A 12101-nucleotide genomic window follows, 5' to 3' on the forward strand; every position below is an offset into this window, starting at 1 on the left:
GTCCCAGACCAGGAGAGGCTCCCAGGCCAGGAGAGGCTCCCAGGCCAGGAGACGGTCCCAGGCCAGGAGAGGCGAGCCCTCCAGAGATGGAGACGCTTTCATGGAGCGGGAATGCTACCTCTACGTCATTTAGGGTTTTTAGGTCAGAGACTTTGGAGTCCTTGAGGGCGTCACAGCTTGAGCACAGCGCTAAGACTGCGGATGGCCAGAAGGTTACTGACGGGACAGCCGTCCCGCTGACAGCATGGAGACGTTTCACTTCCAGCTGTGATCCGTAAATGAACACCATGGTCACCCGATTGCCTTTCTTCCTATTGAAAACCGAGCAGCCAGGGTTGCCGGTGAAGGGCTGTGAGTACTGCCGTCTGAGACTGTTCTAGAAGTTTGGAGGTTTAGGCCTCCGGTTTTCCGGATTCTTGCTAATGTGCCTCCTGGAGCCCCAGAGTCCCCACCAGGACAGGAGGGAGGGTCCAGACAGGGACAGGAGGTGGCCACCTTCCCCTTTCCGCCGAGCGCCGCGCACCAGCCCGTGCTGTGGCCGCACGTTCTAAAGGACGCCTCATGCTGGCCAAGGAGCGGCTGCCAGGAGGGGACGAGGGAGGCACCGGTGAGCTTTGTCGGGGTCGGGGGCTGGGCCGACTCGGGGGGAAGCTGCCAGATTCTCCCCCCAGCGGAATGGCCTGTCCCCGAAGCAGGGAGCAGTTCCCTTCCCCGCTGGCTGCTCCAGTGGCTGAGGTCCAGCCGGAGGCCAGGGTGCCAGGTGAGTGGCTCGGCCCCCTTCCCAGGTGGCGCGTTTCTTCCCGCCACTCTTAGGAGGACACAAAGCAGCAGCTTGCTGTATTAATTGCTCAGCAGTACCTTTGGTCTTAAATCACCTTCAAAGAAAAGGCACCTGATTGATCTCTTTTTAAAAATAATGCATGACGTTGAGATCCTTCTGGAGTCTGGGGAGCTTCCTTCTTAGAGCAGAAGGGCCAAGGAGAAGGTTCCTGACGGGGCAGTTTGTGCCCACACAGGTAACAGCCCGAGAGGAAGTGAGTTTAAATTGAAGCAAGTGAAATTTGCCGAAATTCTTGAGAGTGGGGTAATTAAATGTGAAATTGGTTTTGGGGGGAAAGTGATGGGATTTTCTTAAAAAGGAGAAAAAGGTCTTTTAACCTTTTACAGACATCTGAGGTCATTCCAGGGGCCCTGGTTCCCAGGGCGCCAAAGGCTCTGGTTATGACCTTCGAGGAACACACGGACCCTTTCCTCCCTGGGGAGGGGCATGGCCTGTGGACAGTTGAGATGCGTGTCTCTAAAGTGCCCCATAGACTGTGGTGTGCAATGCAGGGGCTCAGGGCTTCCGAAGCTTCCGGTCCCTGTTCACCCATCTTTCTGTCCCAGTAAAATACATACGCATCGCTCCACGGTGGCCCCGTCAGGTTACGGCAGGCTACCCGCGATCACGTTTGTCGGGTCTTCCAGCAACACCAGGCCCCCGTTAAGCGCTCCGTATACAGTAGCCGAGAGGGTCAGTGTTTACCAGCTGGGTGGGTGTGGCCTGGAGGTTGACCTGGAGGCCAGCTGGGATGTTTCTCTTCAGATCGGCTCTGTTCGGTGGCTTGTCACATTACCATAGGTATGACATATCTATGGTAGTGTGACAAGCCACCGAAGAGAGCCGCTTACCTGGGTTTGTGCGGTCTGGGATTCAGGCACACCTCAGCTGGGGGTCCTGCCAAGGGTCCTTCGTGAGGTTGCCCTCAAGGTAAGAGAGCAAGGACATAGGGCTGACCGTGCTGCTCACTTGGGGCGACAGCCAACTTATTTAACCACAGACAAGGCAGCCCTTCGGCACCATCCTGGGGGCGCCTGTCGTCCCCAGTGTCCCCCCTTTGTTAGCTGGGGAGGGCCTGGAGGGCTGCGGTCACTGTGGTAAAGGTGGAATATTGGTGTTTGAGGCAGCTCTGTTTACCAAATTGGGGGAGGAATTTCAATAGTTTCACAACTGGTGTAACATTTGGTGCTTACAAGCACGTGGACTGTTGGCCCCTGGAGACACAGGAAACTTCTAGAAGGTGGTAACATTGGAACGAGGCCTCGAGGGCATGATTTTAGGAGCAGTGGGAGACTGGGGTGAAGGGATGATTATCAGGTACCAGACAGAGGTGGGGAGGTGCCTCAAGGGAGAGACCGTGGGTGACGTGCCCCTCCGTGAGCAAGCGGCGGGTGCCATGCTCTTGGGCCGCGCTGACAGGCTCCTCCCCATTTGGGCCTGGCCAAGGTGCACACTCACTTCACCATCCCGCTCACTTCCCTGGCCCCCAACTCAAGGTCACCGTGGGCTGATTTCAGACTTACCGCGGGGCGAGGGCTGCCGCTGTTTTGCCGAACTCTCCTGGGCTCTCAGTAAAACGAACCGCAGATGCCGTAAACCCCCCAGAAAAGCACCCAGGAGCTAAAACTAGAACAGAACCCCACCCGCTGGTGTTCTGATTTAATTTTGCCAAGACGCTCTGGTCCTTAACGTTAAATATGGTTCTTTCTGTGAAAGGTGACGTGTGTCTCAAAACCAGCATTTCTTCAAGTTTGATTGTGAAAGGATCATTTTCTCTCTAAAGGTTTTCTGCAGGAAAAATGTCAGTGCAGAGTTGTTTAGAAAGTCTACACAAATGTGATTTCCTATAAACCTCCCTCAGTTATAACATCCCCCCAAATGGTGGGTTTCCTCTGTCTTGTTTTTGAACATGTAAAACTTAGCAGCAAAGCGGATGGTCGGAAGGGTGAATCTATGCGTTCTGGTTCGGATATCAAGAGCAATTCTTTCTTTTCCCTTCTACTTACTCCAGAACAATTCTCTCCTAAGCGTGGCAGGAGAGAGAGAGATGTGCAGGCCAAAAAAACCCAATGTCTTAGGGTCCCACAGATGTGGACTTGAACCCTGGCTCCTACATTTGTGTGACCTTAGGAAGGTTATCTGACTTTTCTGAACCTCAGTTAATAATTCCCATCTCATGATGTTCTAAGGGCTTAGTAAATATATAGGGCTTACTGAATATATGTGCTTGTTTAATGAATATAAGAAAATACCTAGTTCAAGTGCTTTACACAAAGTAGGCATGTAATAATGCTTAGTTTCCTTGACCCTAATTAGTTCCCCTGCACTGAGTGTTTTCTTATTATGAAAAATAGGATAAGGTATGGAAGACAAGAGAGAGCAAATGTTTTACTAAGTGGGATTTAAGCGGAGCTAGATCCCCATGCAACTGACATCCCCCATCATTTTTATGCAATGCGAAGTGTGCTTGTATTCGTGCTATCGAGGTTTCTTCATACACGTTTGTCAAATTCCCGTTGGCTACAGAGAGATGAGAAGTTTTTAGATGTGGAGAACTGTTTTTCTTTTTTTAAAGATTTTATTTATTTATTTATTTGAGAGAGAGAGAGAGAGAGAGAGCGAGCGAGCATGGGGGGGAGGGGCGGCAGAGGCAGAGGGAGAAGCAGACTCCCCGCTGAGCAGGGAGCCTGACATGGGGCTCGATCCCAGGACTCCAGGGTCACGACCTGAGCCCAAGGCAGACACTTCACCAACTGAGCCACCCAGGCGTCCCTAGATGTGGAGAAGTGTCCTACGTTTCCTTGTCCATCAGATATACCTGCAGCTCTGGTTCATCAGCTCCGTTAGGTGGGTTTGCATCACCCTCAATGCTAGTATCATGTGGGTGTGTGGGAAACATGCTCGCCCACCCCACCCTCAATGGCTTAATCAGCATCATCCCTATCGTACTCCGGCACCACCCACTGCACTAAGAGTGGGCGGGGACACCACTGTGGGCCTCCCAAGTATTCACCCGTTGGGCCAGGCCTGCTGGGACCCGGCATTACCCAGATAAGGAAGCCGAGAGAATGGTGAGGAGGTGAGATCCCTTACAACTCGGGCAGCCAGGTGCAGCACTGGCCAAGGAAAGAGATCAATAGCTCAATGGAAGTAGAAATGCAGCTTGAGTTCATAACTGAATACGTCCCTGGAAATGTTAGTGTACACTTTATTTTTAAAAGTTATATTTAAAAGTGTAGTGCTGAGTTAGACACACCAAGGCCTTTTTAGTCTTTTTAAAAATTTTATTTATTTATTTGCGAGAGGGAGAGAATGCAAGAAGGAGCAGAGGGAAAGGGACATGCAGACCCCCTCCCAACACGGGGCTCCATCCCAGGGCCCTGAGATCAATCACGACCTGAGCCGAAATCAAGAGTCGGAGGCTTAACCCACTGAGCCACCCCCGTGCCCCGGTCTTCTTTTTTATTAAGCAGGATCCTCTGGCAATGTCTTTAACAAGCCAGGGTTGGATTACACCAACAGATCGTAAATCCAGACTTGCTTAAAGCGGCAATACATTGGGCTTCCTCCCTCCTCTTCACACAAGCCTCAGCAGACCTTCAGAGCAGGGGATGTTTGTCCTGGGAACCAGCTCTGACTCCGCAGGGGCCCCAGTAACTGCTCCCTCTTTGTCACACCCATCTGCTAACGTGCCCAGGGCCCTCCCATGCCCCCGTCTCCCTGTGCTTCCATCAGCTGCTTATCAAACACCTGCCGGCCACAAGGAATTGGCAATAGCTCCTAATATCTTCCGCCCTTGCAAGGTCCTGGTCTCCCAGCCCTGCCCCTGGAATTCCTTCTGCTCTGTCTCTCCTTCTGCCCAGGGCCACCCCGGGAGGGACTCAGGCTCCATTCGGAACAGAGGCTGGGAAGGGGACGTGAGGATCTGTGCTCAGGAAGGGGGAGCCGGACATTGCATCTTCTCTCATCTGTTTTATCGGGAGCCCTGATCCTACTGAGCAGAGTCAAGTGTGACAAGTACCCAAAGTTCAAGAGTTTCCTTTGTCCCCAGATGCCCTTTCCCTCCCCACTCCATATCCACACACCAGGCAAACGAAGAAGAGTTTCGGGTTTGCTCAGGGGAGGGACGGAGACTTGGGTGGGGGGAAGATGCTATCGGGAGTCCGGGAGCTGGGAGCGCTCTACTCCACCTGGATAAATGATACACGTTTATTTGCACTCGAAGAGAGATGAATTCTCAGAGAGTGCTTCTGTTTCATGTTTGTTCTATGCGTTCCCCCGGCGGCTGTGAATAATTGTGGCACAGTGTTCATTTTGTTTTCCGACTCTCCTGAGATTTTTCTGGTAGTGTAAGGCCCCCAGCATTTTCTTCTTTAGCATCAGAGAAGGGAGACAGCCAGCCAGAGAAAGAATGAGGATAAGCAGATTTAGGCCACATATATGTTACTCTCACGGGCACAAATAGAGTCTCACCGTTTGACATGTGAATGCACACACACGCGCGCATGCGCCTGACTCGTGATTTTGAGCTCCAGTCTTCTCTCCTGCCTTTTACTGTGGTAAGGGACTTACATTTCAGAGACACATTGCAGCCCCATCTTGTCCAGGCTTGTACCCCACATCGTTTGCCGGAGAGCATGTCGGTTCAACAACTTACAGAGTTCAGTGGCCGAAGTAACACAGACATTGGCAGCTTTCTGTTTCTCTCCTCCCACTAGACTGCGCGTCTCGAGGCCACGGATAATCCCCTTCACTTTGGTGTCCCCACCTGGCCCAGTGCCCGGCACAAAGGAGGTATTTAACAGGGGCGCCTGGGTGGCTCAGTTGTTGAGCGTCTGCCTTCGGCTCAGGTCATGATCCCGGGGTCCTGGGATCGAGCCCCGCATCGGGCTCCCTGCTCAGCGGGAAGCCTGCTTCTCCCTCTCCCACTCCCCCTGCTTGTGTTCCTGCTCTCGCTGTGTCTCTCTCTGTCACATAAATAAATAAAATCTTTTTAAAAAAATAAATAAAAAGGAGGTATTTAACAAACACTGGTTGCATGGACAGAACAGTCTTGATGTTAAAGTTCACAATACCACACATCAAAAAACGAGGCTGAGCTGTTGGCTGACTTGCTAGTCCTCTACAGTGATGGGGCTTAGCTCATAGACGAGAAAAAATTTCAGAGGGTTAAAGTGTGGATGTTTTAGTCTGTTTTCAGTGTTCCACTTAAGAGATCCCATTCAGGTATTTTATATTTAGTAGAAATAAATGACCTTGGGTGAATCCAAAGGACTAACTGTGACCGTGCTGGTAAACCTTCAGGAAGGGCCATGTGTTTGGAGGCCAGAAAGATATTTGTGCAAGCGGCACGTTGACCAGGGGCCATCCTACTGACCAATGTTGGAACCCAACTGTGTTTTCTATCAGTGCCTACGGAGTGGTCAGAGGAGGTGGGAGAATCACGGAAAGGTGGCTGAACTGGATGCCCTACCCGTTCCAACCGTCCTACAAACCCAGCCTCAACACTAAACATTTTCATTTTATCAGCCGGCAGGTGGCCATGTTGGAGAAAAACCTTAACTAAAAAGTCCTGATTCCGCTCATTTTTCATCACAAAGGCCATGGACCCGACACAAGTGAGGGGAGAGCCGCATAATCTCAGGGTTGCAATGTACTGGATCTCAGCGCATCTTCAAAGCAGTTCTTTCTAGCACCATTAGCACCATGTGGTCTCTGCACAGGGGTTGACCAGTTGTTTGGAGGTGCTGAAGGGGTTCATGGGGTGTTGGAGGGTTCATGGGGTTTGCTGTCTCCCTGAGCAACTGCATGGTCCCAACTGTGGTTATGGGCTGCTCAGTTAGGTTGATCGGGCAACTGTGGTAAGATAGCTCTCGCCCTCGCTCTCTTACACACACACACACACACACACACACACACACCCTTTCTCTCTCACACACACACATTCTCACATAGTCTCTCTCCACACGCACAGTCTCTCATACACACTCTCTACACACACACCCTTTCTCTCACACACACACTCTCACATACACACTCTCAAGTCTGTCTACACACACATACACACTCACTCTCACAGTCTGTCTCACACAAACTCTAGACACACACAGTCGCTTTCATGCACACACACCCTCTCTCACACAAACCCTCTTTCACACTCACACAGTCTCTCTTTTTACACACATATAGTCTCTCTCACACACTCTCTCACACACTCATTCTCTGACACACATACACATATACTCTCTCACAGTCTCTCACACACTCCCTCACACTCACTCATACACACTCAATCACACACTTTCTACACATAAAATTCTCTCATAAACACTTTCTCACACAATCACACACACATACACACACTCTCCACAGATACTATCTCTCACACACACATACCTCACACACACACACACACACACTCAAAAGTTTCATAAACTTTTAACTGTAGAATGTGATATCATGTCAGCAACTCCCTGCAACTACCAACAATGGCCAGGTCCTTGCAGTTGTGGATTCCTCATAAGAAGTTGCATTTTCTATGAACATTTTTTATTTTCCAGACATGCCAATGTCTAGATGGGCCTGTGGTCAATCTAACTCATCAGTAATCCTCTCAGATCTACCCTCAAAATAAATCCAGAATAAATGAAATTGATATTGTTTTTATACATTCTTTCCTGAAGACTTTACCATCCACATATAGAAACCCTTGCTTGGCCTGGGAGGGTTATGATATTGATGGCATATTGAGTTTCCTGGAGGACTGTAAGCATATTTGAGTAGTAAGTTTCTAGTCTGTGGGTCTTAAGTGAGTAAACTCCCGTAAATCTCTCAGCGCACTGCCTGTGAGGTAATGCTGGAGTACCCGCAAACTTTTGTTATCACCATATGCTAAAGCATGGTTTAGGAAATGGGCTGAATTGAAAGGGACATTTAGCCCCTGTGCTTACTCTGTGGTAGTAATAATAGCTATACATTATTGAACACCTGTTGTCAGGTTCGCAACTCCACACTTTTGTATATGTTTCCATATGTTATTAAATCTTTATGGCAACACTTTGAGGTAAGTATTCCTTTCCTCATAATACAGCTGGGAAAATTGAGGCTTGGGAAGGTTAAGTCTCGAGACCAAAGTCACACAGCTGGGCCGTGGTAGAGCCTGATCAAAATCAGGACTGATTTCAAAGCTTTCCAAATCCTGTTATCCCTGCTGAGGAAAGGAAATCAAGTAAAGTATCTTTGATTTGAAAGGCAAAAGTTTCTACCTTAATATTTTAAAACATTTCTTATATCAAATAAACATAGTCAACATCAAGGTCTAGGCCTAATGATAACATCCAGAACTTTAAAGTTGAAAGATGTATTAATTCAACATAAAAACAAAAATATCTCCTCTGTTCCTTTTGATCATCATTATCAAATAGGCTGTTTTGATCCAGTCTTACTTATGTTCCAGAAGCAAATGGTTGAAATGTGCTGATGTCAACTACTTCTTAAAAGGGGCATTGTTAGAGGAATGCTGCAAAATATTTTGTTGATAAAAAACAGGAAAATCTAATAAAACAAAAAAAAAAATCGCTTCTGATTTGACCGCTCACCCAGAGCTACTGTTATTTTCCTGTTTTACTTTCTTCATGTAGTCATAATCAGACTCTAGACTCAGCTTTGATTCCAGACCTTTTAAAAATTTAGTTTTATGTAATAAGCATTTCCCCAGCTATTAAATATTCGTAGGAAACAAATTTTAGTGGCTCTAAATTAAAGGTTGACAAACTTTCTAACTGGCAGGATAGGGAATATTTTCGGCTTTGTGGACCATATTGCCTCGGTCACAACTATTCAGCTCAGCTGTTGCAGCGTTAAAGTAACCATCGGCAGTGTGTACCCGAAAGAGAGGGGCTGTGTTCCAATAAAACTTTATTTATAAAAACAGGTGGTGGAGCTGCTTTGGCTCACAGGCTAAAGTAACTGCTCTGTAATATCACATTATGCACTGCATGTACGGTCTGTCGTATATACTCTAATTCATTGAGCTCTTCTCCTGTGGGGCATTTAGATGATTTGCAGCGCTCCCTCCAACACAGTAAGACAGTGATGGATATGTAGACTCTTGAGCTCATCTCTTTGGTCTACACATAGATCCCACATCACTGTCAAAGTTCCGTTTCCTCTTAGCAGTAGGTTATCAAAAGCCAACCACTAAGACCCATTTGGGTCTGGTGGGATAGTTCCATTAATAGGAAATACCCATGAGAGTACTTCCGCACCAGACAGCTAGGATTGACCGCATGGGGCCACTCACCTTCCCAGACCCAGTGGCTGCTACCTTACAGTATAGGATTCCCTTCTTGGTTATAGAACAGATCATCTTTTAGAATCCCTTCATGTTGCCGCAAAGTATTTTTGGAATGAGTTCAGGAATATGTAAATTTTGTACATAGTCCTAACCTACCGAGAAGGTAAGTTGAGTTCATTGGTGAGGATTTTCTATCTTGTTTTCATCTCACAAGCCATGAGTAAGGAGTTAACTGAGGCTCAGGAGCAGAAAGCATGAGGACATCCCTGCTGACAAGAGGAGGGGGTTGAGGGAAGGCCGAAGGGGCCTCCCTCGACCTGAAACCTGGCACTGGACACACGCTGATAGGCTTTTCAATGGCTCCTATGGGCAGAGTGGTGATGCCCCAGGCAGTTTGGTTTTGTGTTCTGAGTGACAAGCACTTCCTTCTCACTTAGCACAAGAAAGCACCAGTCAGAATAATTAGTTCATGCTTTGAGGATTTAAAGTAACCCCATGTTGAAAAGCAAAGAGTTTTCTACCAGTGAAGTGACTGATGCTCTGTCACAGGCCTTCGTCAGCTCAAGATGGACAGAAAGCCTGACCCCCGGGGCTTGGGCCATGAAGACACTCTGTTCCCTCAGATGATAGTGTAGCCAGATACCTGCCGGCTTGGCACGGTGACTCCAGTGGCCTCAGCATTTCTAGCCTGTTGTCTCAGGGTCACAACGTGATGTCAAAGCCGTGACACACTCAGCAACCATGTTCATGGCAGAAAAAATGGCCAGGCCTCCTGGCTGTCTCTCCTCTGTCGTGGAGCAAAATCTTCCCAGAAGCCCCAGAACCCGTGCACCCTAGCAGACCCCTGAGCCACCTCAGCAGAACTGGGTCAGAGGCCCACACTAAGCTAAGGGGCCCGGGGGACCCCAGGCTGGGTTGACGTCACTCATGGTTACCCCCCAGAGCCCGAGCATGTTGCCTTTGGAATGGAACGGAGGCTGCAAGAGAAAGAGGAGGGGACAGTGGCTGTTGGGTAGGCGGCCCTCCATGTCTGGCCCCATGCCTTGGTAGGCATGAAGGTTTCTCACGGACTGTGGCCCGCGGCAGGCCACCTGGCCGAAAGTCTCCGCTTCCCCAGCTGTCAGCTCCGTGGTTCTGGGCAAGTTACTTAACATCTCTGAGCTTCAGTTTGATTATCTGTAAAATGGGAGTATCTAGTGCTTTTGATTTCAGATGGAATAGAATTTATATACGTGCATCGTCTGCGCCTGGCACGCAGGAAGCCCTCCCCCCAGGTACGGCGAGGTCTCGAACCCATGGGGACTGGCCTCCAGGTCCTCTGGGGGCAGGCCCCGGATTTGATGGCTTGGTTCTCTTCTTCGAGAGAATTTGCATGTTGGGTCTGTGGGAATAACAGAAACAAAACCCATCAAAACACGGAGACACTAAACCTGAAAGGCGTCTGTGCTTTGTCTTTCCCAGCGCGGTGGAAGATGTTTATTGTTGGGGTTTTTTAACATAAAGGGAGCAAGCGGCCGTTCGTGCCTTTCTCCAGTCCGGGCAGGTGGCTAGGGGTGCGGCCCGTCGCTCTTCACCGAGCTGCAGCTGCGTCGTTGCTGCGGACGCGACAGGCCTCCTAGGTTCAGGGCCTAACTAGACAGTTGTCACCAAGAGCACCAGCTAAGCCTGCCTGACTGTCCAGATCGCTGCCCCTGTCACCTGCGCCGTCGACCAACGACAGCCATCTCAGAGAGTATCTTGGCCAATTCCAAAATTCAGGGTGAAAAGTATAGAGCCCAACCCACTAGAGGAAAAGCAGTTTTGGGGTCTCTCCTGCCCCCCGAGTGCCCCGATCCCTGGTCTTCTCCAGGCCGGCGCAAGCCATGGAGCCTGGCCCAGCTGGCTAAGGGCCTACGCCGAGCAGCCCCAGGGGCCAGCCTGTTGTGGGCCAGGTCCCTGCGTCTTGAGCCAGCCTCGGGCATTCTCAGGCGGGCGTCCAGCCCCACTGCCAGCCTTAGAGATGAGCCAGGGAGCCCCCAACATGATCTGGTGGCCCGAGCTCCACTCCAGGCTCCCCCACTGTGCAGCCCTACGACCCAGGGAACCCTCCAGACCCCATTTCCTAGTCTGTGAAAGGAGAATAATGTCTGCCCTGCTGGCAGAACCAAGTTTGGCTGAGGACTGAGTGAGATCTACGGAAAGAGTTTGGTGTTACAACTGCCTGACCAGCTTGGAAAATGACCTGAGCATCCCCGAGACCCTTAAACGTCCCTCATTGTTCCGGACGCCGCCCAGATGCCTGCCCACCCCCACGAAGACCCCCCCTCCCCGCCACGCAGAGTTAGCACAACTTGGCCTCTGGTTGACCAGTGTGGAGGCTCCCAGTCAGCAGCTTCTTGCCTCATTGTGCTCTGGAACCGTCCCCGTAGGCCTTTGGAGAGCATGTCCGCTCCTCTTTTTCTAGTAACGTCTCCGTAAATCACCCTGGGCCCCCATCTCTGTTTCAGGGCTCCAAAGTCCTAGCCAAGAAGGAGCTGGCCTACGTCCCCATCATTGGCTGGATGTGGTACTTCACAGAGATGGTCTTCTGCACACGCAAGTGGGAACAAGACCGCAAGACCGTCTCAAAGAGCTTACTGCGCCTCCGGGATTACCCCGAGAAGTATTTTGTACGTCAGACCCCGAGCAGCCACGCCCCCAGCCCAAAGCACTCCCACGTGAGCAGCCTGACACGCCTCACGCCTGTCCTGCCAACCTGCCCCGCTGGCCGGCCCCACTGTCGCACGCTACCCGGTCCTCCTCTTTGAACTAACGGGTGCAGAAATAAATCCTCAGAGCACTCTTGTCACACACACACGCAGGATGCTCTTGTCACACTCATACTGCAGATACTCTTGTCACGCTCACACACATTGGGGATGCTCTTGTCACACACACACTCAGGATGTTCTTGTCACACACACACTCAAGATGCTCTTGTCACACACACCAGGATGCTCTTGTCAC

At 50.2% G+C, this 12101-nt stretch overlaps 1 protein-coding gene across 5 annotated transcripts in view; it reads left to right on the forward strand.

The window, feature by feature from the left end:
* Positions 1 to 12101, forward strand: part of AGPAT4 (1-acylglycerol-3-phosphate O-acyltransferase 4) — a 119120-nt gene that overhangs the window by 91486 nt on the left and 15533 nt on the right. For all 5 annotated transcript variants that reach the window (XM_032407526.1, XM_032407525.1, XM_032407528.1 and 2 more), the window contains one exon: positions 11603 to 11764. In XM_032407526.1, the coding sequence (XP_032263417.1) occupies positions 11603 to 11764 (162 nt within the window). The remainder of the gene's footprint in view (positions 1 to 11602; positions 11765 to 12101) is intronic.

The sequence above is a fragment of the Phoca vitulina genome, unplaced genomic scaffold (genome assembly GCF_004348235.1).
Source record: "Phoca vitulina isolate PV1807 unplaced genomic scaffold, GSC_HSeal_1.0 scaffold9, whole genome shotgun sequence".
Classification (NCBI taxonomy): domain Eukaryota; kingdom Metazoa; phylum Chordata; class Mammalia; order Carnivora; family Phocidae; genus Phoca; species Phoca vitulina.